This window comes from Lithobates pipiens, unplaced genomic scaffold (genome assembly GCF_037356315.1).
Source record: "Lithobates pipiens isolate NorthernLeopardFrog02 unplaced genomic scaffold, aLitPip1_a1.2 Scaffold_28, whole genome shotgun sequence".
In the NCBI taxonomy this organism is placed as follows: Eukaryota; Metazoa; Chordata; class Amphibia; order Anura; family Ranidae; genus Lithobates; species Lithobates pipiens.
The window spans coordinates 134,918,288-134,944,404 of NW_027507789.1; the positions used below are offsets into that span (position 1 = coordinate 134,918,288).

At 43.9% G+C, this 26,117-nt stretch overlaps 1 protein-coding gene across 1 annotated transcript in view; it reads left to right on the forward strand.

Moving 5' to 3' along the window:
- Positions 1 to 26,117, forward strand: part of SGSH (N-sulfoglucosamine sulfohydrolase) — a 99,612-nt gene that overhangs the window by 26,632 nt on the left and 46,863 nt on the right. Inside the window, exons 3-6 of the mRNA XM_077459596.1 lie at positions 9,519 to 9,624; positions 9,993 to 10,143; positions 14,730 to 14,886; positions 17,402 to 17,483. Of these exons, the coding sequence (XP_077315722.1) occupies positions 9,519 to 9,624; positions 9,993 to 10,143; positions 14,730 to 14,886; positions 17,402 to 17,483 (496 nt within the window). The remainder of the gene's footprint in view (positions 1 to 9,518; positions 9,625 to 9,992; positions 10,144 to 14,729; positions 14,887 to 17,401; positions 17,484 to 26,117) is intronic.

Below are 26,117 nucleotides of genomic sequence, written 5' to 3' on the forward strand. Positions count from 1 at the left end.
GACGCAGACCACTCTGCATCAGCCACTAACCAAGTCCTCAACGCTATCGCCCTATGCCAGAGCACGCTCACCTCCAAAATTGAGGAGGTCAAAATTGATGTGTCCCTCATCCGGTAAGACCTCTCCACCCTCCGGGAACGCGTGGCGGAGACAGAGACCCGCATAAGTAGAGCTGAAGACATCATACACCCCCTGCAACACACCACTGACGAGGTGCGCCACCAGCTGCAACAGATTAGCGCAAAACAGGACGACATGGAAAACCGCCTTCGGAGATGCAATCTCCGCTTTATTGGCCTCCCTGAGACGGATGAGGGCAACGATCCGGCGGGTTTCCTTGAAAATCTCCTGACCTCCACCTTCGGAAGAGAGGCATTTTCGGTGATGTTCGCGGTGGAGAGAGCTCATCGCATTCCTGCCCGTCCTCCTCCCCAGGGAGCCCCACCGCGCACCTTGATAGCAAAATTTCTTAATTTCCGGGACCGCAACAAAATCCTCCACCTGACCAGAGAAAGGGGTAATATCCCTCATACCAATACACATGTGGCAGTATTTCCAGAATTCTCCAGCAAGGTACAACGGCAGCGCTCCAGGTTTCAGGATGTTAAACGACGCCTTCGGGTTCTACACCTCAAATACACAATGTTGTATCCTGCGAAGCTTCGCGTGGAACACGAGGACCGAACCCACTTTTTTGAAGACCCTGCATTGGCGTCCACCTGGATTGACCAGAGGGAACACCGAGACTGAACATGCTACCCTACCTGGGCGCCCGCGACTTTCTGATTAAGCCGTTGATGGGCACATTACAAATAAAGGCCCTTTGCGGAAGCAGGGGGCAAACCCGGAAATTCCTTTACCACTAGTACTGGCTCTCACAGCATGATTATCGCCTCCAGGCGACCTTACCGACCTGCGATCCCTGCCTCCTTTATACCTGCGGAGCGCCTGAGGGAGACCGTAGGCTAAACAACGTCCACACCTTTTCTACTATGCTTTAAGCAATCATCCCTATGGCGGGCGGAGCTACCCCCTGCTCAGCCATGATGGTGTTACACCTTTTTGGCTCCTACTCCCCAAGCACCCTTCAGAGAAGAAGTCGCCCCCCCTATGATTTTTTGGATTTTTGTGTACTTCTTCCTCTCCCGTTTGTTTGACTCTTTTTTTTCCCCCCTTTGTTTTTTTCTTTGTTGCCATGGGTATCTATGCCCCCCTGCAATCAAGTTCCATGCCTCCAATGGATGTCCCCTGTTGGTACCCGGTTATGGGGTTTGATGTCCAAGCCGTGTTGGGGTGGCGCTAGACTGGGTGGGGGAGGGAATGTTGTGGTTTCTATTTTTCTTACACCACTATGTTTGCAAACGTTTGTTTATGCTGAAGGTACTATGTTAAAGTTATACATGCACTATTGGTATTGGCTGCTATTGTGTTTTATGCTAACTGATATAGCCGTGGCTGCTCTGCTGACTCTAGTACACCTATGGTTTATTGTATGCGCCCTGCACCCGCCATGAGCTCTCTAAAGTTCCTTACGTGGAATGTCAGAGGCATGCGGAATAAGATAAAATGCACCGCCGCCCTGGCATTCCTTAAGTCCCAGCGTGCTGACATAATCGCGCTTGTTGAGACCCATGTTACTGGCCATCTTCAATCCTCTCTCAAAAAGCCATGGATAGGTTGGGCATACAATGCTACCCACACCACATACTCCAGGGGGGTCTCGGTCCTAATTGCTAAAAGGGTGCCATTTGACCTAGTGCTGCTCCAGACGGATCGGCAGGGCAGATATGTGTTTCTACACGCCACCATTAATGGATCCCCTATTTTGATATTAGCCCCCTATAATTCAGTTGTAATTAAGGAGGGCCTCGCATTTATGGCACAATACCCCTCGGTGCCGGCAGTGTGGATGGGGGACTTTGATATGACCCTCACTCCCGCTCTGGACCGAATGGGCACATCGGACTCCCCTACTGACCCGGCAGCCCATACCAGACTACATCGTATATTGACCGACTTTGCTCTTGTGGATACTTGGCGTCACAGGTATCCGCATGCTAAAGCATATTCGTGCTTCTCCGCTAGCCATAACACAATGTCACGGATTGACTTCATCCTCATTTCACAGACCTTGACACCCAAACTGGGAGATGTGGGCTTCGCTCCGAGAATCCTCTCGGACCACGCACCCTACTGGATCACGATGCGGCTCCTGAAGGCCTCTCCCCCTCCTGCTTGGCGGCTTAACCCATTTTGGTTGACCACCCTGCGGGAGCAGGAAGACATCCCTACGGAGTTGCAACACTATTTTACAGTTAACAGGGACTCCGCTACGCACGACATAGAGTGGGAGACATTTAAGCTTTATGCCCGCTCCATGCTCACCACACGTATTAACAGACTTAAGCGGTCGTCAAACCTTCTTGTCCAACAGGCTACAGATCACCTACAAAGACTAGAGGAGGCGTTTCATCGAGACCCCTCACACGACACAGCAAATAATCTTAAGATTCAGTTACGGCATGTCTCCCAACTGCATACGGAGAAGGCCAAGCAGCGCATCTTTTTCTGTAGGCAAAGGATATTTGAGTACGGAGAAAGATCGGGCAAACTACTTGCTTACCTTGCCCACTTAGATTCCCGTCCCCCAGTTGTGGTATCACTGAAAGACATCCAGGGGAATGATATTACTGATCCACAACAAGTGGCGGAGGAATTTGCAAAATGTTATCTCCTCTCTGGCCACCTCTAAAGCACCAGGACTGGACAGTCTACCGCTTGAATTTTATGCCACCTACTCTGAAATTTTGACCCCTAAACTCAATAACCTATATGAATCGATATTTGACACGGGAGTCTTACCCCCCTCTATGAGAGAAGCTCAAATAGTAGTAATTCCCAAGCCCGGGAAGGACCCAAACTATCCAGAATCATATAGACCCATCTCCCTACTACAGGTCGACATTAAAATATTGGCTAAGATTCTTGCCTCCAGCCTTAACCAGGTCATCCTTTCACTGATCCACCCGGACCAGACTGGCTTTATGCCAGGAAAAAACACCACCATGAATATCCGCCGCTTACTCATGAACATCCAGGGATCCCATGATGAAGTCGGCTCGCGGGTCGTGGTGGCTCTAGATGCTGCCAAGGCCTTCGACTCCGTGGAGTGGAACTACCTGTGGGAGTGCCTTTCGGGATTTGTACTTGGCCTCAACTTTATTTGATGGTTCCAACTCCTGTATCAATCCCCAAAGGCCAAGGTGTTCGTGAATGGCTGGCTCTCTGACCAGTTCCCGCTTCAGAGAGGGGCCCGACAAGGCTGCCCCCTCTCTCCCATGCTATATGCTTTGGCTGTGGAACCACTTGCTATTATGGTTCGCGCAGACACCAGAATCCGTGGCCTTAAGATAGGGAATCTGGAGCAAAAGATCGGGATGTATGCCGACGATACACTCCTCTACTTAGCCGATTTGGGTCCCTCCCTTCTTGCAGCCCTTCACACCATGGACTGTATTGGTAGTCACTTGGGTCTGAGTATCAACTGGTCTAAATCCCAGATCCTCCCACTTGATCATTTCCCCCCTGTACCCACTTCCCCTTCTCTGAATCTCCCTAGAGTCTCTGTGATCAAGTATTTAGGAGTGCAGGTCACTAGATCGCTGACAAACTACATGCCTCTAAACATTGAACCCCTGTATACCCTGATCAAGAACAAGACACAAACCTGGGCCAGACTACCTCTAGGTGTTATGGGATGCATCAGTCTGGTCAAAATGACACTTCTACCTAAGATACTTTATTTGGTGTGGCATGCACCCCTATACATACCACAAAAGTTTTTCAAAACAATCAAATCAATTCTTAATTCATTCGTATGGGGTCACAGCAGACATAAATTGTCTTGGAAAATTCTGAAGAATCCAATGACATTGGGAGGGGCTGCTCTTCCAGATTTGCAGGATTATTATCTTTCCTCCCAATTGTCACACTTTTATCATTTTGACAAGAGCGAGCTACCAATATACCAGACACTACTTTGCCAACGCCCGGGCGACCCAGCCCATACCCCACTTCAGTACGTCCTTCGGGCCCCATTGTCAGGACGTTCCCCCCCCATCACAAAGTAGACATGCTGACACATCACCGGAGGATCTGGCGGACGGCCCTGAAAAAAATTGGGACCCCGCAGGTCCATTCCTATACACCTCTCTGGTTCAACACTCATTTGCCCGAACTGTTGTCCGTTCCAGACCCCGCGGTCTGGATACGTTATGGGATCCTATACGTGCACCAAACTATGACTAACACTGGGCTCAAATCATTTCAAACGCTAAAGGAAGAATTCTCACTCCCTAACCATCTCCTCTTCAGGTACTTACAGCTCCGACATGCTTTACAGACTCAATTCGCCGGCTCCAACCCAACTCTGACAGTCCCTCCTATAGTTGACATAATCACAGGTGATTAGCCAACCAAGTTGATTTCCACCCTCTACTCCACCATCCATCTCGAGGGCACCGCGACATTGGCATATGCTGCTAAGACCAGATGGGAGGTGGATGTTGATTGAGGATGAGGAGTGGGATGAAGTCTTGGGGGATGTGAAGAGAGTTTCCCCCAGGCTGTCGGACCGCCTTACGCAGTTGTACATCATACATAGGACATACTTGACTCCCCAGAGGATAGCACGGTTCAAACCAATGTATAATCCAGGATGACGCTTATGCGACCACACCCCAGGCTCCTTTTATCACCTCATATGGTCCTGTCCGGTTATCCAAACATAATGGATACAGGTGATTCGCTTTCTCCATGATCAGATGGGCTCTCCTGCTAGCCTTGACCCGAAGATGTGCCTGCTTGGTCTGTTGCCAGAGTTAGACGCTGACAAACCTCTTCGCACCTTTTTACATGAAACGCTGTTCCTAGCGAGAAAAGCGATTGCTCGTGGTTGGATGCAGGCCCCCCCCCCCCCACTGTCCAGTGCTGGCAGAAGGAGATTAATGATACCCTTCCATATAAGAAATTGATTTATGCACATAGAGGATGTCCACTTAAATATGAGCAGATCTGGGGTAGATGGTTGGAAGATGGGGAGACATGTACCTGATTTTCTGCTATATTGATCCCTTACCCCCCTCTGCCTCTCCCTTTCTGTGTTTCTTCCACCCCTTGGGCCTCCTTATTATCTTCCCCTCCTCCTCCCCCCCTCTCCCCCCCCCCCTTTTTAGTTCTTTTTAGTTCTTTTTATATTAATTTTCTCTTTTTTTTTTCTCTGTTTGCTCCCCCTACCCCGGCTGATACACAATGGATTTATAATGACTTTACCAATGATGAGTGTCTATTCTTATACAGCACAGCTAATCCAATGTACTCATATATGCAATACTGCCTTGGCCATGTTGGCCTATGTTACCTTTTGTACCGTTGGCATGTTTGCCATGTCTGCTTTTTACCCTGTTTCCTGCTCCTTTCAATAAAGTTTGTTTTTCGATTTAAAAAATAATTTAGGCATCCGCTGCAATAGAAATGTTATTCTTTGTGAGATACTACCTAAAGGAGTCAATTACTTTTTAAAGAGAAGCAGACACAAAAACGTTCACACTGGATCACTGCAAGCGCATCAGCTGATTAGCTTGAATACAGACACTTCCATTCAGGAATCAGACTTCCAAGGACCAACTAGACCATACAGCTTTTTCTTAAGAACAGAAATGGGTACAACTCTGCTACAAAGTTTAACAAAGTTTTAGGCAGGTCTGAAGAAATGCTGTAACACCTAAAATACCTGGCTGATCCTGCCAGTTTCTGCCCTTCCCTCTGTAAAGTGACCACAGTGTATCATGGCTGCCGAGCCCTGACACCGTGGTCAGTTTACGTGCTTCCGTCATCCAGAGCCCTGCTGTCCCTCCTCTGTCCTTCTCTCCCCTCCATCCCTGCCTGTTGGCTCTTGTGAGTTGTCTGACTGTTTTGATGTTGAATTTTAAAAAGCAGCGGCAAGCTTGGTGATCTCACAGGTTTGCAAATCTGACAGAACACTGCTGCTTTGAAAATTCAACATCAAAACAGTCAGACAGATTTCAAAATTCTGTATTTCACTATATAAGCTGAGTTTACTGGTAAAAATAAGTGTGAAATGCAAGACTTCAGTGAGTGCAAAAAAAATTTCCACTTGCTGCCTTCTCACTGTATCCTTACTGCGGCTGACTGCGGGGTGTACCAATATGGCCATATTGGATCATTCCTCTCCTTACAAAATCTGACGGGACGCCTAATCTGAACAAATACCAGCATTCCAGGAATGGTAACTGTCACATCTGCTTGTTTTCTCAACCAAACTGTCAAACCACATGTGACCAGTTATGACACCAAACAGAATCTAAGATAATAGCTTCCTGTGCTGAAAAAGAATAGGAGGGTTTAGTTCCACTTTAATTTCTGGTTTAAATATAAATCATAGTGTCACAGAAAACCGCAAACTTGTATAACTGGAGAAATGTTCAGGAAAAGATGACGGCTGAAAATGATCAAAACTGTTGGAGGTCACTTGCATTGAAATATGACTTATTTTTTTTTTGGTTCAAAGTAGATATCAAAACATAACATAGTGCAGCGCTATTTTTTGGAGCATAAAGAGGTTGATTTAAAAGGTGTTTTTTTTTCTATCTTAGGAAGAGCTGCACTAATTAATGTTTTGATATTGTACAAAGGTATTGTGGAATCACTGATTGGTGTATGTTTGCTACTCACTTAACCACTTGAGATCCGCGCTATAGTCAATTGACGGCTACAGCGCGGATCTCCTTTTCCGGGACTACGTCTATTGACGTCGTCCCGTGTACGAGCGGCGCGCTCTGTGATCGGCGAGTCCATGAGACTCGCCTGATCACCGATCCGTGCAAAGGGGTCGATCCCGACCCCTTATCACGTGATCAGCTGTCAGCCAATGACAGCTGATCATGTGATAAAACGGAGCCGGTAATCGGCTATTATTCCTCCTCGCGCTGACAGCGCGAGGAGAAAAAAAAAAAGCCGATCACCGGCGGCCGTGATCGGGACATCAGTCCCGATCACGGCCAGCCCTGCTAGCGACCACCTGCCCCCTGACAGTGCCCACCTGCCCCCTGCAGTGCCCCACTTATTAAAAGTAAATGCCCCCCGTCAGTGCCTCCCAGCAGTGCCCGCAGTGCCCACAGTGCCACCCAGCAGTGCCACCCACAGTGCCACCCAGCAGTGCCCACAATCTGCCTCAAAGGTGCTGCACCCCAGTGCTGCCCATCAGTGCCCAGCAGTGCCGCCCATCAGTGCCCAGCAGTACCGCCCATCAGAGCCACCTATCAGTGCCACCTATCAGTGCCCATCAGTCCCATCTATCAGTGCCACCCATCCGTGCCACCCATCCGTGCCACCCATCCGTGCCATCTTATCTGTGCCCATCATTGCCGCCTTATCTGTGCCCATCGGTGCCGCCTTATCTGTGCCTATTAGTGCCGCCTTAACTATGCCTATCAGTGCCCACCAGTGCAGCCTATCAGTGCCCACCAGTGCAGCCTATCAGTGCCCACCAATGCAGCCCATCAGTGCCCACCAGTGCAGCCTATCAGTGCCGCCTAATAAGCGCACTTCAATGAAGGAGAAAAATGACCCGTTTGCAAAATTTTATAACAAACTATTAAAACATGATTTTTTTTTTTTGCATCTTTTTTTGTTTGTTTAGCAAAAAATAAAACTCCGAGCTGTAACTAAATACCACCAAAAGAAAGCTCTATTTGTGGGAAAAAAATGATAAAAATTTCATTTGGGTACAGTGTTGTATGCCCGCGCAATTGTCATTCAAAGTGCATTAGCGCTGAAAGCTGAAAATTGGTCTGGGACTGAGGGGGGTTTAAGTGCCCAGTAAGCAAGTGGTTAAGGGAGTTTACTGACTGAGCTGATTGCTTTTTTGTCTAGTTTGCAAAGTAGTTGAAATTGCTGAAAAAATTCCAATCATTATGCCAGCATACCAACTTTAAATCCAGGAGCAGTCATTATGCCAGCATACAAACTTTGAATCCAGGAGCAGTCATTATGCCAGCATACCAACTTTGAATCCAGGAGCAGTCATTATGCCAGCATACCAACTTTGAATCCAGTGACTGTTGCTATAGTATTTCTCAATTGTGCTATAACTTCTTGCAGTCCAGATAAGATAGTAACCAGGGGAGGATTGGAAACCATTGGCCTGGATGGAAAGCATAGCCAACTAGCCCTTGCCTGTTAGGGGTAGCTTTCTGTGGGCTAAATGAAATGTACCATAGTGCTCAAAAAGAACATGTTTTTTTTTTTTTCACAACTTCCAGAATTAGCCTCCGTTGTGGCACTCAACATTCAGTTATGCGACATCTCAGAACCACAAAAAGTTTGTGCTTCTAAACTTCCCTTGCCCAGGTGCCATGATCGCAGGTCGGAACAGGAAGTGGCTGGCTAGATAACGTCCGCCATGTGCTGCTGAGTTCAGGTCCTGCTTTGCTCAAAATCTAAATGGGTAAAAATCTCCAATCAGGGCCACCAACCTTGACCTCCCAGCCCTCTCTTCCCCTGGTAGTAACTCATACAAGCATAGTTTAGTCTTTTCAACCCAGTGATTAGTCTTTTCAACCCATGTGACTACTTTGGGCTTAGTGGCATAGGAGAGTCAGTTCACAGAACAGAATATGTCTAATGAGTCTGTCCTGTATAACGCCCTGATAACTAATCTAGGTAGCAGTAGCACCTGGTGTTTATTAATAGAGCATTAATATATGTTGTATAGAAACTTGAATTATTCTAGAATGACACATGGCTCTTTTTTGGGTTTTCTTCTTCAGCAAAGATTGGAAGTCCAGGCTGCTCCCACAGATTTTGCTATAGGCCCAGTTAATTAAAATTTTACTCAGTTGGTTTTATTATCAGTAATATAGCACTTTTTTTTTCATAAATATCTATTTTATAGGAAATATTAAAACTGCCATTCATGACTTTTATTTCACGGCATCTTGGGATATAATTTTGGTCCTGGCTTCACTACCTAGAGAGGTACTGGAATTGGAACTTGCATGTAACTAATGAGTCTAAGTTCCCATCTTGCATGCTTAAGACCGCTTTCACACTGAGGCACTTTTGCACTAAAAACAGCACCTGAAATGCTGCTGAAAACTGCTTCCCATTAATTTCAATAGATGCTTTCACACTGGGGTGGTGCGCTGGCTGGGCAGTGAAAAAAGTCATGCAAGCAGCATCTTTGGAGCACTTACAAAAGCACCTCAAAAACGTCACTCTCCATTGAAATGAATGGGAAGCGCTTCAAAAGCACTTGAAAAACGCCGCAAAAGCACCCAACATTTTATGGGCAGTTTTTTAAGCAACTCAGTTTGAAAGGGGTCTTAGGTCAGTGAATCCCCATGTAAAAAAAATATCTGCACTTTTTATTATTTTTAAAGTAGGCAATGAGAAGGGTTTACTTCAAGTCTAGTAACCCAATATAATTTTATGTGCAGCACCAGAATGGTATATACGGCCTTCATCAAGATGTTCACCACTTTAATTCCTTTGATGATGTGAGGAGTTTACCTCTGCTGCTTAACCAGGCTGGCATCCGGACAGGTAACTGTGCAATTCAAACATGGAAAGAAAAGAAAAATCCAGTAGGTTGCAGGATTTTTTTTTATATAAATAATAATTTAAAAAAAATATTCTCTCTCTCTCTCTCTCTCTCTCTCTCTCTCTCTCTCTCTCTCTCTCTCTCTCTCTCTCTCTCTCTCTCTCTCTCTCTCTTCTCTCTCTCTCTCTCTATATATATATATATATATATATATATATATATATATATATTCTTAAATGTAGCATTCATAAGGAATTGAAAGGACAGCTATGTACAGTACCTCTGCATATGCCAAGATAGTGGGTGTTAATGATCACATGCTGTATATATCTTCCTTCAGTATTTCTAATTATGTGCTTATTTCCTACAGGAATAATTGGGAAGAAGCATGTGGGGCCCGAGTCTGTCTACCCATTTGATTTCGCCTACACAGAAGAAAACAGCTCAGTACTGCAAGTAGGACGGAACATAACACGGATTAAAGTGTTGGTCAGAAAATTTCTGCAAAGCAAAGATCAAAGGTAAAAAGTGATAATTAATTTGGAGCGTAGAAAACATCTACAACAATGATATTCAGTGTTTTGTCCCCATATCCTGCTGTGCGTTTTTAATTCATTTCAACATATGTACACAGTTAAAACATTGTTTTATGTCAAAGTTCCTATACCTGGGTTTGTTTACTTAATAATTCAGTCAGTAAAATATTGTGGTTTTCAAGAAAACCTTAAACAAGAGGTTCGAGTTTAAAAAAACAACAACATTTAAACCTCATGCACACTAGTTTACCGTAAAACACTGTTTCTCCTTACAGGAGAAAATCTGTGTTCAAAACTCACCCAAGAGTTTAGCAGCGTTTGGTGTTTGAGCATTTATTTCATTGGGCAGAATTTTAATTTAGTCTGGCTATTGAAATTAATAAATTCTGAAGTGCTAACCGCATTTAGACACGTTTAGCAGCGCCAAGTGATTTTTCTGCCAAAACTCTGCTGCCCCAGAAAGCATGGCCAGTGGGTTTTTACCTGCCTCTAAACTCTCCTACCTCTAAATGGTGCTAAAAGTTGATGTGTGCATGAACACAAAGGCTAACATGCAGGGGAGTTTAGAGGCAGGAAAAACAAAATGGCAGACGCTCCTAGGAGTTGCTGTAAAAATATCCAGTGTGTATGAGGCCTTATATTCTCCTAGGTGGATGCAGCATCAGTATGATGCTGCATCTGTCCCCCACTGCTTCTAAGACTGAGAAGTGAGCAATCAAAGACTACTGATCACTCAGTTCTCAGTCTCCACTGACCAGAGAGCCAGTAACTGTGAGTCACCGGCTCTGTGCTCTCCCCTCCAGGGCTCACTGGAGTGCTGAGCTGTGAAGGGGTTGGTAGCAGCTGTCTCACTGTCCCAGCGGCTCACTAAGAAGCTGATCCAGCTGCTGTTCCAGGCATCTGGGTTGATCCCGACTTTAAAGTCCGGATCTTTCCTGAGCCTGGACAGATTGAGTGATGTTAACATGACAGTGGGCTGTAAAAACTGGTCACAGGAATGCGGAACAAATTGCAGCTTATCTTTGGCCATACTTTTTAATGTTCCATTAAATTTTTAACTAAAAGAGCATGACCCCTGAATCATGGGATTCTCTAAAGAGAATTATTTCCTTGCAGCTTGCAAGCTTTACTCTGCAAATGGGAGAGCATTGCTCCCCCCAAAGATTGGAACATTTAAGGAAATACACACTGAAAAAATCAAACTGTACATTCAGCATACACAAACATCTTGATCCATTTTGCGTATTTGGGGGCTAATTTACCAAAGACAAAAAGACAAGTGTAGTTGCTCCAGAGCTTAGTAAATGAGGTAAAGCTTCACTTTTCAAAGACTACCCAATCACATGCAAGAGAAAAAAAAACACATTTTTGCCTTCACACAGTGGAAGTCGGCTCTGGAGCAACTGCGCTTGCAGAATGCACCGTCTATTCATCTTTAGTAAATCAACCACTTAGTGTTTACTCATAAAGTGCTCATAATGAGACCTTATAAGTAAACAGTAAGTGGTAAAACTTGTCACAGTATTTGTGTAATGCTGGATGTACACTGTGCTTCGTGACTGAATAAACATGCACTGAATCTGCTAGATACCACTGGAGACTTGTGTTTTTATATAAGTTAAGTAAAGCAGGACCAGGCAAAGTCAAGAATCAGGGGAGCTTGTTTCATACATCGTAAGAATTGTAGCAGGTGATCATTGTATACCCCAATTCTTCTGTGTTATAGTAAGACCCCTTTCACACTGGAGGCGTTTTCAGGTGCTACAGCGCTAAAAACAGCGCCTGCATAATGCCTGAAAAAAGCCTCAGCTGCAAACCCAGTGTGCAAGCCCGAGTGTTTTCACACTGGAGCGCTGCGCTGGCAGGGCATCACAAAAAGTCCTGCCAGCTGCTTCTTTGCAACGGTGGAGGAGCGGTGAATACACCACTCCTCCACCGCTCCTGCCCATTGAAAACAATGGGGCAGTGCCACCATACCGCTGGCAAAGCGCCTCTGCAGCAGCGTTTTGTGGGCGGATTCAACCCCTTTTCAACCACTAGTGGGGGTTAAAACCGCCCCGTTAGCAGCTGAATAGCGCCGCTAAAAATATTGCCACTTTATCGTTGACGCCCTGGGCGGCTCAATGTGAAAGGGGTCTAAAAGAGAAGCTTGAAGTGTTAACAAAAAAAAAGTTTAATGAAAAAAAAAAATTTAAATAAAACATAGATAAAATATTTGTCTGTCCATTTCTAACATTTTACACCTGTTTTGTTAAGTATTTAAAAAAAGTGCATTTTGGGTGAGAACATTAAAGCAAACAATTCAGTGTAATTTAAATATCACTAGGAATTGTTGCAAACAGTGGGATTGGTTTACTAAAGGCAAACAGACTGTGCAGTTGCTCCAGAGCTTAGTAAATGAGAGGAGGTTCTGCTGATGTCCATCATCCAATCATGTGCAAGCAAAAATGTCGTTCTTTTTTGTTTTGTTTCTTTCCTTGCATGCGATTGGGTATTTTTTCTTATAAGTGAAGTTTCACCTCATTTAATAAGCTCTGGAGCAACTGCACTTGCAAAGTGCTCAGTTTATTTTCCTTTAGTAAATGAACTCCAATGCATAGCACCAGCCTCATGTACAGTACATTGATGATGTTTTTGAGCCAGAGACAGTATGCCATAACAAACAGTCTCCTTTGCAGAACGTTTAGTTCACTGCCTCTTCCAAATTACACAATTATTGGGTTAAAGAACAAAAGCAACATTTAATAAGGTGTGGGTACTCATGTGGTCATCTAACGGTACCCACCCCTGTTCCTGATGGAGTAACTAGAGTACTGGTGTCTAGCCCCATTGGGTTGTGCCCTTGGTGATGTCACTTATGCCAGGTACACATGATCGGATTATCCGACGGACTTGGTCCAGCGGACCAGAGTCCGCCTCACAATCCGCCCGTGTGTGGGCTCTGGCAGACTTTTTCTTCCCAAAAGTCCGGCGGACTTAGAAAGAAGTTTTGACTCAAAATTGCGAGTCCGGTGGACAATCTTCCCATCTGTGTGCTAGTCCACCGGTATTTTGAAATGAATGGACTTGCCCGCACACAGAGAAAAGTCCATTCATTTTGAACGTGGCTCCAGGTAGACAGAACTAGCGAAGGAAGTCAATGTCGCCGCCTCCATCAGCGAGATTGATACCTATGGATTTAAAGGGGAAGCCCTACGCTGAAAAAACGGCATGGGGTCCCCCCAAAGTCCATAGCAGACCCTTATCCGAGCATGCAGCCTGGCCGGTTAGGAAAGGGGGTGGGGACGAGCGAGCGCCCCCCCTCCTGAGCCGTACCAGGTCGCGTGCCCTCAACATGGGGCCCCCCCAAAGCACCTTGTCCCCATGTTGATGAGGACATGGGCCTGCGGGTGGGGGGCTTATCAGAATCCGGGAGCCCCATTTAATAAGGGGCCCCCAGATTCCGGCCCCCACCCTATGTGAATGCGTATGGGTTATGATGTACCCCTACCCATTCATCTGGGAAAAAATGTGTGAATAAAAAAACAACACTGGTTTTTAAAATGCTTTATTAGACAGCTCCGGTGGTCATCTTCCGTCTTGATGGGGTCAAGCCGGACTCCTCCGCCATCTTCTGCTAGCTCTTTTACTAGCGGAGGAGCCCAGCTTTCTCCTTCATCGCCGCTGTCCGGGGGCCTTCTTCCGACTTCGGGGGCCTTCTTCCGACTTCGGGGGCCTTCTTCCGACTTCGGGGGTCTTCTTCGGACTTGGGGGGTCTTCTTCTGACTTTGGGGGTCTTGTCCCGCTCTTTAGTTCTTCTTGCTGGGCCTCTGCTTTCTTCTTCCAGCTCTTTTACTAGCTTTGGCCCGGTCTTCTGTCTGGCTTTCTCATCTCATCTCTGTCGCATCCCCACCCCCTGTCCTGATCGGCCCTGCTGCGTGCTCGGATAAGGGTCTGCTATGGACTTTGGGGGAACCCTGTGCCGTTTTTTCGGCGTAGGGCTTCCCTTTTAAATCCATACCAGGTGACGGGGCTAGCGAGGTGTCAATCTTGACGATGGAGGTGGCGACATTCACTTCCTTCGCTAGTTCCATCTACCTGGAGCCACGTTCAAAATGAGCGGACTTTTCTCCGAGTGTGGGCAAGTCCGTTCATTTCAAAAGTCTGGCAGACTCCCGGCATAGTCCGGTGGATTGTCCAGTTGTGTGTGGGCAGGTCTGCTCATTCGGAAAGTCCGCCGGATAGTCCGATCGTGTGTATGCGGCATTAGAGGTCTAGTTATAAATTTCACTGTATGAATGTGACAAGCATTGGCAGAGCTGCAAAAAAATAAAGTTGCTGTATTTTGTGTAATATGAAGGAAAATGTGTCATTTGAGATGGAATAACCATTTTATGAAAAATTATGGCTTTCAATACCAATGTTCACTTTATGTAAAACAAGAATGATTGCACATTGGTGACCTTTATGTTTGTGAATTGAACATTTTTAAGAGAAAATTATCATGAGAGAGTAGATATTGTATGTTGAACTTGGGGTGTAGCAAATTTTATTTTACTAATAATTTGTGATAATCTTTTATTATCTCACAGGCCGTTCTTTCTCTATGTTGCTTTCCATGACCCCCATCGCTGTGGACACTCCCAGCCTCAGTATGGTTCATTCTGTGAGAAATTTGGAAATGGGGAACCTGGAATGGGACGAATTCCAGATTGGAAACCACAGTATTATACGGCTGAACAAGTTCAGGTGAGAGCTACAGAAACTATGTTTCTTCTGTAATAAAGACTGGTCTGCTGGAGGCTTTCACATATCAATTATATAGGGTGTTTTATATGGTGAACCGTCTAGTGTGGCCGTTGGTAAAAACTATTACAAGTGTGCCCATCCTGTGAATAGGAGGGCTTGTTTTTGCCAGAATTCAGTATTCGCACAAGTTCACAGAGCTGTGAGTAGTCTTTACATTTTAATTTTCCAGTCCCAAGTGCGGACTTGAAATGGGTAATAGTCCAAGAACATGTTTTCTAAGAGCAATTTTCAGTGTGAAAGCCAACCCTTGGCTCTCCCCTCCCACCTAAAAGAGAAAAATCCACGCTTACCCAGTTATGTTTTTTTGTCTTTTTGACAGCTTTCAGATGTCTTCAGACCGGTCACATGATGTGTAGGGTCCTCTTCCTCAAATAGATGTTATCCTGGTGGTGGGCTATCATCACAGGTAGAGAGCCATTATGATGTCAGTGCCAATCAATGAATTCACTGTGATTGCAGGATAGTGTGGTAACACACAGTATGTTCTTAGACTTCCTGGTTGGATGTTGGGATTTGGACTTATTAGTAAGAGCAGTGGCAGCCCGTCCATAAAGGATGCAGGGGCATCACCCCCCTAATCCATGTGCCCAGCCCCTAATCTACACGTAGGGCACCGGATGCGTGGATTTCAATTGGATTTTTTTTTTTAAGCACATGATTAGAGCCCGAGGCTCTAATTGGCTTCAAAAAAGGGTGAGCCCACCCAGTTGTGTGACAATAGCAAATTAATATTCGCTATTTTCTACTTGATTCTCCTTCTTGTCAATCGGAAGCGGATCCTGAGACCCAGGGAAAAGCAACGGCCCCGAAGAAAGGAGTTGCTGGAGCGAGGAGCATCTTAAGGTAAGAAGAGAGGATTAGATATTCATCCCTTGCCAGTTCGACCTTTACATTTTTTGCGGTTGGAACCGCTTCTTCAGGAGTATAGTTCAGAGTTTATCTCGATAAAGAAATGGTCATATACATAATAATAATAATCTTAATACAATAAACGTAATATATTGTAATAAGATTATTATGTATATGTTCATTTCTTTATAGAGATAAACTCTGAACTATACTCCCGAAGAAGCGGTTCCACCACGAAACATGAAAAGGTTCAACTGGAAAGGGATGAATATCTAATCCTTCTCTCGGATGGATACACTTTAATTCTTTCCATTTCCTTTCAGAGCTATTCAAAATTCTCTATTTGAACTGTCTTTTCCAGGATAGCAATACAAATGTGGGGACTTAATCCAAGGAAAGTCTCACAATCTGGATAACTACTAACTGTTCAAAAGTTTATGGTATTTGGCAGAGCATATAAAATATAACCAGTAAATGTTTTGTGGAATTATTTAACCGTATGGTTCACAGTGGCCATGAGTTCCTCCATAAATTAAATTTCATTGATCCTAGAAAATCAAAGGCCAGCTTTAGGACTGGTAGTGTGTCTTGTCTGTACACATCTCAGTAAATGTAATACCAGAGATTGTTTGCAATGCTTTATTGTCAGTTAATTGAAAAAAAAATATGGTTTTGACTTGATTTCAAAACCCTGTATATCTGTGCAGGACTAAAAGATATGCAAAAGGTAACCCTTGTGTTTTTGGTTTGGCATATCCAGCAAAGGGAGGAACAATGAGGGAAGAGTTTATGTAGGGTTTTGGTGACCCTATACCAGTGATGGCGAACCTTGGCACCCCAGATGTTTTGGAACTACATTTCCCATGATGCTCCAGTACACTGCAGAGTGCCAGAGCATCATGGGAAATGTAGTTCCAAAACATCTGGGGTGCCAAGGTTCGCCATCACTGCCCTATACCAATGCAAAATGACTTAATAGGGATGAAGGCATTGTGGGTCATCTGCAGAATCCTATCTTTTTGTTGATTTGTAAACGTAATGTCTAGGCTAGGCCCATTTCCCATTAAGCAAAATACAACGATAGGCAACAGTTTGGAGGATTGGCTTGGGATCTTACCAGAGTGTTTCAAACTCTGAGGGGATTTTAACTGGGGATTACGCAATGTGTGGGTGAGAAAATTGCAGAGTTGCATTATACCTACTATGAATGTCTGAAAGAGGTTGGAAGTTTCCAATGGATCAGAAGTCAAGTGATACAGCTGAAACTTCTCAGATTTAACCAATGGATGGGAAGCTCCATCTCTGGACACATTTTGACTAACATGACACTAAAATAGGGCAGTAGGATAGGGAACAAACTTACACAGATGTCTGGTATCTCAAGTGTTGTATATACATTTTATTTATGAATATTATTAGTAGTTTTTACCTTCTCATTAACCCCAACTTTTCTCTTCTTCATGTTACTGTCCTTAAAATCAAATATTTTAATAAAAATAGCGAACACAGGTTACAGTATACTGTCACTTACTGTATTGTATTAATTCCTTAATTCTATACCAGAAATGCATCATATGGAAAATGAGACAACTGTATTTTATTTCAGGTCCCTTATTTCATTCAAGACACACCCAGTGCCAGGGCAGACATTGCTGCGCAGTATACAACAATTGGCCGGATGGACCAAGGTTAGTGGTAGTTCTTTTGCAGATCTTGGTATTTATCTACCCACAGTGGCTCAGGTTTTAGAACTAAAGATATTTGCATGGAAATACTGTATGTGTACTTATGTATATACCTCACCAAAGTGAGTACACCCCTCACATTTTTGTAAATATTTTATTATATCTTTTCATGTGACTACACTGAAGAAATGACACTTTGCTACAATGTAAAGTAGTGAGTGTACTGCTTGTATAACAGTGCACATTTGCTGTCCCCTCAAAATAACTCAACACACAGCCATTAATGTCTAAAGCGCTGGCAACAAAGGTGAGTACACCCCTAAAATTTTCCATCCTTTCAATTTTCTTGTCACTGTGGTCAAAATCAATTGCTGATTTGACCTCACTAACAATTAGAAAATCAAAATTCTCTTAGCCACTTCCCACCCATATGATGTCATATGACTTCACTCAATCACTACAGAGAGGAAGGAACTGATGTTGTTCCTCCCTCACTTTGACCCAGGAAACCAGAGCGAAGGATTTTGTCATTTCCGGTTTTGGCTCTTTGGTTACCTGCCCGTTACTGGCCAGGGAAACAGCTGATCAGTCCCATCTGTATCTGGTTGGCTGCATTGGAGCCCAGAGGAGATATCTGGGGTCTAATAGACTCCAGATCTGGGTGTACGCAATTTTAAAGCATGACATTTTAGGTATCTATTTACTCAGTGTAACATCATCTTTCATATTTTAACAAAAATTGGGCATATATAGTGTTTGTGTGCAAAAAGTTTATTAAAGTCTATTTTTTCCCCAAAAAAAATGCATTTGAACAAACTTCTGCGCAAATACGGCATAATATAACATTTAGGGGTTCTAAGTAATTTTCTAGCAAAAAAATAAATAAAAAAAATACAGATTTTTACCTGTAGGAGAGAAATGTCAGAATTGGCCTTGGTAGGAACTGGTTAAAGCAATAAACTTTTACAAAATTATACTAGTGTATAGCCAGTTTAAACCAAGGATTCCAAACTCCATTGGAGCCCATGTGTACTCCTGGCTAAATCTAACTATAAAAAGAAACTATTCACACTGCAGTCTTGTGAGTGAGAAGAGAGAAGCAGCACAAAATAAATGCTTGACTTGTCTAGTCTAGCAGTGAGAAGTTTTTACAACAGATACAGTGCCTTGAAAAAGTATTCATACCCTTTGAAATTTTCCATATTTTCTCATGTTACAACCAAAAAGGTAAATGGGATGTTTTGTGATAGACCAACACAAAGTGGCATATAATTTTGAAGTGAAAGGAAAATGATAAATGTTTTTCATTTTTTTTTTACAAATAAATGAGTGAAAAGTGTGGCGTGCATTTGTATTCAGCCCCCCTGAGTCAATACTTTGTAGAACCACCTTTCACTGCAATTACACGTCTTTTTGGGGATGTCTCTACCATCTTTGCACATCTAGAGAGTAACATTTTTGGCCATTCTTCTTTTCAAAATAGCTCAAGTTCTGTCAGATTGGATGGAGAGTGTCTGAACAGCAATTTTCAAGTCTTGCCACAGATTCTCAATTGGATTTAGGTCTGGACTTTGACTGGGCCATTCTAACACATGAATATGCTTTGAACTAAACCATTCCATTGTAGCTCTGGTCATATGTTTAGGGTCATAGTCCAGCTGGAAGGTGATCCTCCGCCCCAGTCCCAAGTCTTTTGCAGACTCTAACAGGTTTTCTTCTAAAGATTGCCCTGTATTTGGCTCCATCCATCTTCCCATCAACTCTGACTAGCTTCCCTGTCCCTACTGAAAATAAGCCTTCCCACAACATGATGTTACCACCACCATGTTTCACGGTGGGGATAGTGTGTTGAGGGTGATGTGCAGTGTTAGTTTTCCATCACACATAGAGTTTTTCTTTTAGGCGAAAAAGTTCAACTTTGGTCTCATCTGTCCAGAGCACCTTCTTCCACTTGTTTGTTGTGTCCCCCACATGGCTTCTCGCAAACTACAAACAGAACTTCTTATGTCTTTCTTTAAATAGCTTTTTTCTTGCCACTCTTCCATAAAGGCCAGATTTGTGGAGTGCACAATTAATAGCTATCCTGTGGACAGATTCTCCCACCTAAGCTGTGGATCTCTTCAGCTCCTCCAGAGTTACCATGGGTCTCTTGGCTGCTTCTATGATTAATGCTCTTTCCTGGTCTGTCAGTTTAGGTGGACGGCCTTGGATGTCTTGGTAGGTTTGTAGTTGTTCTATACTCTTTCCATTTTCAGATGATGGATTGAACAGTACTCCGTGACATGTTCAAAGCTTGGGATTTTTTTTTTATAACCCAACCCTGCTTCAAATTCTCCACACCTTTATCCCTGACCTGCCTGATGAGTTCCTTGGCCTTCATGATGTTCAAAAAGATTGTCTCACACACCTCTGAAGACTTCACAGAACAGCTCTATTTATACTAGATTTTAGTTAGGGGTATCTGAGTAAAGGGGGCTGAATACAAATGCATGCTACGTTTTTCACCTATTTATTAAAAAAAAAATATTTAAAGCCATTTATCATTTTGCTTACACTTCACAATTATGTGCCACTTTGTGTTGGTCTATCTAATAAAATCCCAATAAAACACATTTACGTTTTTGGTTATAACATGAAAAAAGTGGAAAATTTCAAGGGTTATTAATACTTTTTCAAGGCACTGTAGATGAAACATGAACTCCATGCAGACATAGAAAGGCAATATTTTATTGAAGTTACAGATATGTTTAAAAAAAATTGTGTTTTCTAGGAAAACCAAAACTCTCAATAAATCCCAACTTATTTCTGCGCATTGCCCCCTTTTATTTATATGTCAGACTGCTGTTAGTAGTAGATTTCTGATGATCCTGCATAAATAGAGGCTGCTCCATCCGTTGGCTTACATTGCTGCATTGAAATGATGAGCATTGCTGTCAGCCCTGAATGGGAAGTTGTGGTTGGCCTAAATGACAACACGCTGGCCTACATAGGCACAGTACTCCCTGATAATCCCCCTAATGCCAATGCTCATAAGAAGTATAGTTCTGCAGCATGAGAAGTGTCCTTGAGAACCATTTTGGCACTCCTAGAAATGATTTGAAGGCACACTGAAAACAAGAAAGTTGGAACAAAATAGATATTTATTTTACGGGTAACATGGTACATACAAGAATGATTAAAGAAAGTTTATATCTACTTATTTATTTTACATAGAACTAGCATATGCACATAACTATGTTTGACTCCACCCTACAGCAAAACTGACAGAAAGAGGGCAAATTAGCACTTTGAGCCAGTCAGGACTGTGTTGCTTTCTAAGCCCTTGTACACACGTCGGAATGTTTCCTATCGGACCGTTTTGTCGGATATTCCGACTGTGTGTGGTCTGCATCGGACTGTTTCCGTCGGAATATCTGACGGACCAATTTTTCCAACTTGCCGGTAAAATTTTCAGACAAAATGCTCCGATCGGACATACTCCGATCATGTGTAGCCTACTCCGACGGACAAGGTGCCACGCGTGCTCAGATCAAATTCCTAGACCAAAGCTATTGGCTACTAGCCTGAACGTAGTCCCGTCGTAACAAAATAATGTCATCACGTTATGTACAATCGGATTTTCCGACAACTTGGTCCGACTGTGTGTATGCAACATCACTTCCGGACCTCTTCCGGAATTAATCTGTCGGAATTACTCCGATGGATTTGGTTGTCAGAATCTCCGACCATGTGTACAAGGGCTTACATGGTCACAGAACAGAGGGTTCACCTCACCAGTGTGCTGCTGTCCCTCCATTGACCAGTCATGGCTGGTCCTGAACCAGACTGTATTGCTTAAAGAGGAAGTAAACTCTGATGGGTTTACTTCCTCTTTCATTCCCTGCAAAGGTAAAGCATAATGGACTACTATGCATCACATAGTAGTCCATTATGTGTCACTTACCTGACACAGGAGCCAGCAAAGTCACCGCTGTCCCCTGTAGTCCGGCACATCCATCTTCTCGGTGGGTCTCGGCACTCCGCCGCTGTAATTCGGCGAAGCCGCGATGACGTCATTCCCGCGCATGTGCACAGGAGCCGCCAGTTGCGGTATATCGCCGTTGAACGCGGCACGATCAGTGCGCCTGCGCGCCGCTGTCTACGCCGCATGCACCGTAGACAGCGGTGCCTGTCTTTCAGCAAATATCTCCTAAACCGTGTAGGTTTAGGAGATATCTCTTGGACCTACAGGTAAGCCTTAATCTAGGCTTACCTGTAGGTCAAATTTGGTTGTAAGGGTTTACAACCACTTTAACACTGATCCTGTCTGCAGATGGTTCCAGGACTAGGCTGTGCTGTCTGAAACAGGTTTGTAAACCAGATTAGTATAACAGAATTACACAAACTTATAAAATAATTCTTAGGTGGGAAATTTCACATACATTCCAACCATGTATTCAACAGTTTTCCTCAACTTTATTATAAATAAAGCAAACTGCATAGCAAAGAGCAGTAGCAGAAAAATGTCAGCAAAATTAGTATTACAGGCATTATGGGGGAGATTTTCTAAAACTGGTGCACTCAGAATCTGATAATGCTTTGCATAGTAACCAATCAGCTTCCAGGTTTTATTTTCAAAGCTGGATTGATGACCAAGCTGAAATTGGAAGCTGATTGCTTACTATGCACAGTTGCACCAAATTCTGTTTACATTCGTTTTAGTAAATCTCTCACTATATGTCTTTCTGTTTTTAAACAGACCTGTTTTATTCCATGTAAACTGAGCCAGGAAAAAGGGTGGCACAATTTTAAACAGACCTTTAGAAAAGATTGTGACCTGCAGTCATGTGTCAGGCATATGGATCATGTGGCTACCTAACTTCAAAGGCAAATATTTAATCTGGATTTAAGATTTTTTTTTTTTGTTCTGCTAATAACCCTAGACCTTGGGAATGCTTTCTTGCCAAAAAGTTTCCCAAAATAATATACGCCTATGTAGCACTAACCCCCGAAGGAGCTGCTGATTTTATTGGGCTTACCATTACCTTCTTCACCTCATGTATGTCTAGGGGTTTCCCGAGGTTGATGGCCCAAGAACTGTAGAAACTGACACCAGATCTGCTTAACGGATTTTTATTTGCAAAAAGGAGTAGACAAAACACAGTCTCTCAATGAGGGTTAGAGGGTTTTAGGTAGAAAGTTCAGGTACTCTTGGAACGTAGTCAAATAGGAAGTCTCTCACTTTAGAAATCCAGACAATAGCCATTCACAACTGGATCCTCACCTTTATCGGATAGACCTCCTCTCACTAGGTCTAACAGCCGATAGAGTGCTCAGACAAAGCACAGTCTCTGCCACTTGAATAACTGGAGGATGCAGACAACTTAGAGAACACTCATAGGATACCAGTATTTTGCAGCCGGTCCGGCGATACCGTACGAGTGCAGATTCGCTTGGGGTCTTTCAACTAAGCCTCCAGGCTCTTCCAAGAAGCCAGCCTTCTGCGTGGCCTTCTCCCAAAGAGTCCTCCCCTGGTTGCTCCTTCAGTTGCTGGGCCTCTCCACAGATGAGACGACACCAGACCACCTCCGAATCCTTGCAGTTACTTTGCCTCGGGCTAGCCAGTCCCGAGACTTGGAATCGGATGGATCCGCACCCCAGGCCATGAGAGCCCTGAGGGCTTATGAGAAGGACCAGGACCGAACAGACAGAAAAGCACTTCTGGACTGGAACCCCGAAGCACATGATGTCAGTAACTTAAGTACCCTCTCCCAGAATGCACAGCAGGACAACCCGTCCACTGAGTTGATTGCAAGAAAGATAGCACTCAATGCACCTAGCTGAACTGCGTTCTCACACCTGTCATAGATGACAGTGCCACCTATAGCCAAGCAGAACACAGTGCAATCCAGCTAGACTGGTACTAAGACCACAATTTGGTGTAATTGAACTCAAAACCAAACTGCGGTTCCAGGAATGTTAAATAAGAAAAACACATAGCACAAGCTCTCCAGGAGCCAGCGCTACACCTATTTTGCGTGTTTATAATTTATGGATCAAAAGGAGAACAAAAAAGACAAGGCACTTTTTAGTGTAGTGGTTTCAATAATACGTGTAAATAATACGTGTCTATAAGGTATAGTAAGGATGACAAATACAGACTCACCTGGATAAGTCAGAATAAAATGCTACATTAATTATCTGGGAAAATTCAGGTTGTTGCACTGTATAGTCCTATCATTAATATTATATGTGATGTGTCTTAGCCATTACAGAAAAGGACAGAGTACCTCCATATAGCATATTGTAGTCAGTGTAGAAGATGGTATGGTAGAATTGGGAAGCACTCTCACCTGCCAGTAAAAAGGGGTCGCTGGTTCGAATCCCAACTACAGCACTACCTGCCTGGAGTTTGCATGTTCTCCCTGTGCCTGCGTCGGTTTCCTCCCACACTCCAAAGACATGCTGGCAGGTTAATTGGCTTCTGTCTAAATTGGCCCTAGTATATGAATGTGAGCTAGGGACCTTAGATTGTAAGATCCTTGAGGGTAGGAACCAATCTGAATGTACAATGTATCTGAAAACCGCTGCATAAATTGACAGCGCTATATAAGTACCTTAACCACTAGAGATCCGCGCTATAGCCGAATGACGGCTACAGCGCAGACCTGCTTTGCCGGGACTACGTCTATTGACATCGTCCCATGCACGAGCGGCCTGCGCGCCCCCTGAGGGGCGCGCGCGGCGCGCTCTGTGATGAGCGAGTCTATGAGACTCGTCTGATCACAGATTGGAGCAAGTGGTCGATCCCGACCCCTTACCACATGATCAGCTATCAGCCAATGACAGCTGATCATGTGATCACAACAGAGCCGGTAATCGGCTATCTTTCCTCCTCTCGCTGACAGCGATAGGAGAAAAAAAAAAGGCGATCACCGGCGGCCGTGAGAGGGACTTCAGTCCCGATCACGGCGAGCTGGGGCCAGCTCATCAGTGCCCACCTGCCCCCTGCCAGTGCCACCTAAGTATAGGAAAAAGTGCCACCCATCAGTGCCACCCATTAGTGCCCATAGTGCCACCCATTAGTGTCCATAGTGCCACCCATCAGTGCCCATAGTGCCCCCTATCAGTGCCCACAGTGCCACCTATCAGTGCCCACAATCTGCCTCAACAACAGTGCTGCACCTAAGTGCCACATATCCGTGCCCATCAGTGTCATCTACAAGTGCCCATCAGTGCCACCTATCAGAGCCACATATCAGTGTCACCTATCAGTACGCATCAGTCCCATCTATCAGTGGTACCTATCAGTGCCCATTAGTGCCACCCATCCGTGCCATCTTATCTGTGCCCATCTTTGCCCATCAGTGCCGCCTTATCTGTGTCCATCAGTACTGCCTTATCTGTGCCTATTGGTGCCACCTTATCTGTGCCTATTAGTGCTGCCTTAACTGTGCCTATCAGTGCCCACCAGGGCAGCTTATCAGTGCCCATCAGCGCATTTCAATGAAGGAGAAAAATGACCTGTTTGCAAAATTTTATAACAAACTATTAAACATGATTTTTTGATTTTTGCATCTTTTTTTGTTTGTTTAGCAAAAAATAAAACTCCCAGCTGTAATAAATACCACCAAAAGAAAGCTCTATTTGTGGGAAAAAAATTATAAAAATTTAATTTGAGTACGGTGTTGTATGACCGCGCAATTGTCATTCAAAATGCATCAGCGCTGAAAGCTGAAAATTGGTCTGGGCAGGAGGGGGGTTTAAGTGCCCAGTAAGCAAGTGGTTAAATAATAATAATAATAATAAGCATGTTTATTGCGCTGATTATGGCAGCAGTCAAACCAGCTATAATGAATTTCGGTAGTTTTGTATGAAAATATTTTCTGGATGCATCAAAGTAAGACAGTTAGGTTGATTTACTAAAACTGGAGAGTACAAAAACCCGGAGCAGCTACTAACTTCAGCTTGTTGAATGACGCTTTGACAAAAAGCTGATTGGTTTCAGTGGACAGCTGCCCCAGATTTTGCACTCTCCAATTTTAGAAAATCAACCTCAGTGATTTTTGGGGCTAACATACTACTCTTCTTTAGAAGATTATTAATAATAATGCATGTACTGTATTTCATAGTATTGTTTTATAATTTTACTTTTATAGTATTTTATTTAATAGAAGGTATTGTATATTGAAGACAAATATACCAATACAGAGAACAGTTACATATCTCAAAAGTGGAACAAAAACTAGCCGTAAATTTACATTAACAGTCACACAAACATATCAACAATTCAAGACCACCCTAATGAGATAAAATCAAGCATTAGCATGTAGGAAATACAAGGTCGGATGTGAATTATTTCTAAAGGAGCATGGCTATGTTGTGAAGTAGAGACATTTAAGCATTTCTAGTGGAAGTGGGTACGCTGAAAAAAATGCTATGGAGGGGACAACAAATAATATGGAGAAAATAGAAAAAAAAGAGAATAAAAATCTAATTGCAATGACCTCAAACCTTTGTAACATTTCCATATTGAAATTTTCATATTTAACCACTTAAGGACCATCCTACGTACATGTACTGCAGCAGGACAGCCCTTAAGCATAAAATCACGTACCTGTACAGGATTGCTGTTGTCAGCTCTGGGGCGCGTTCTGT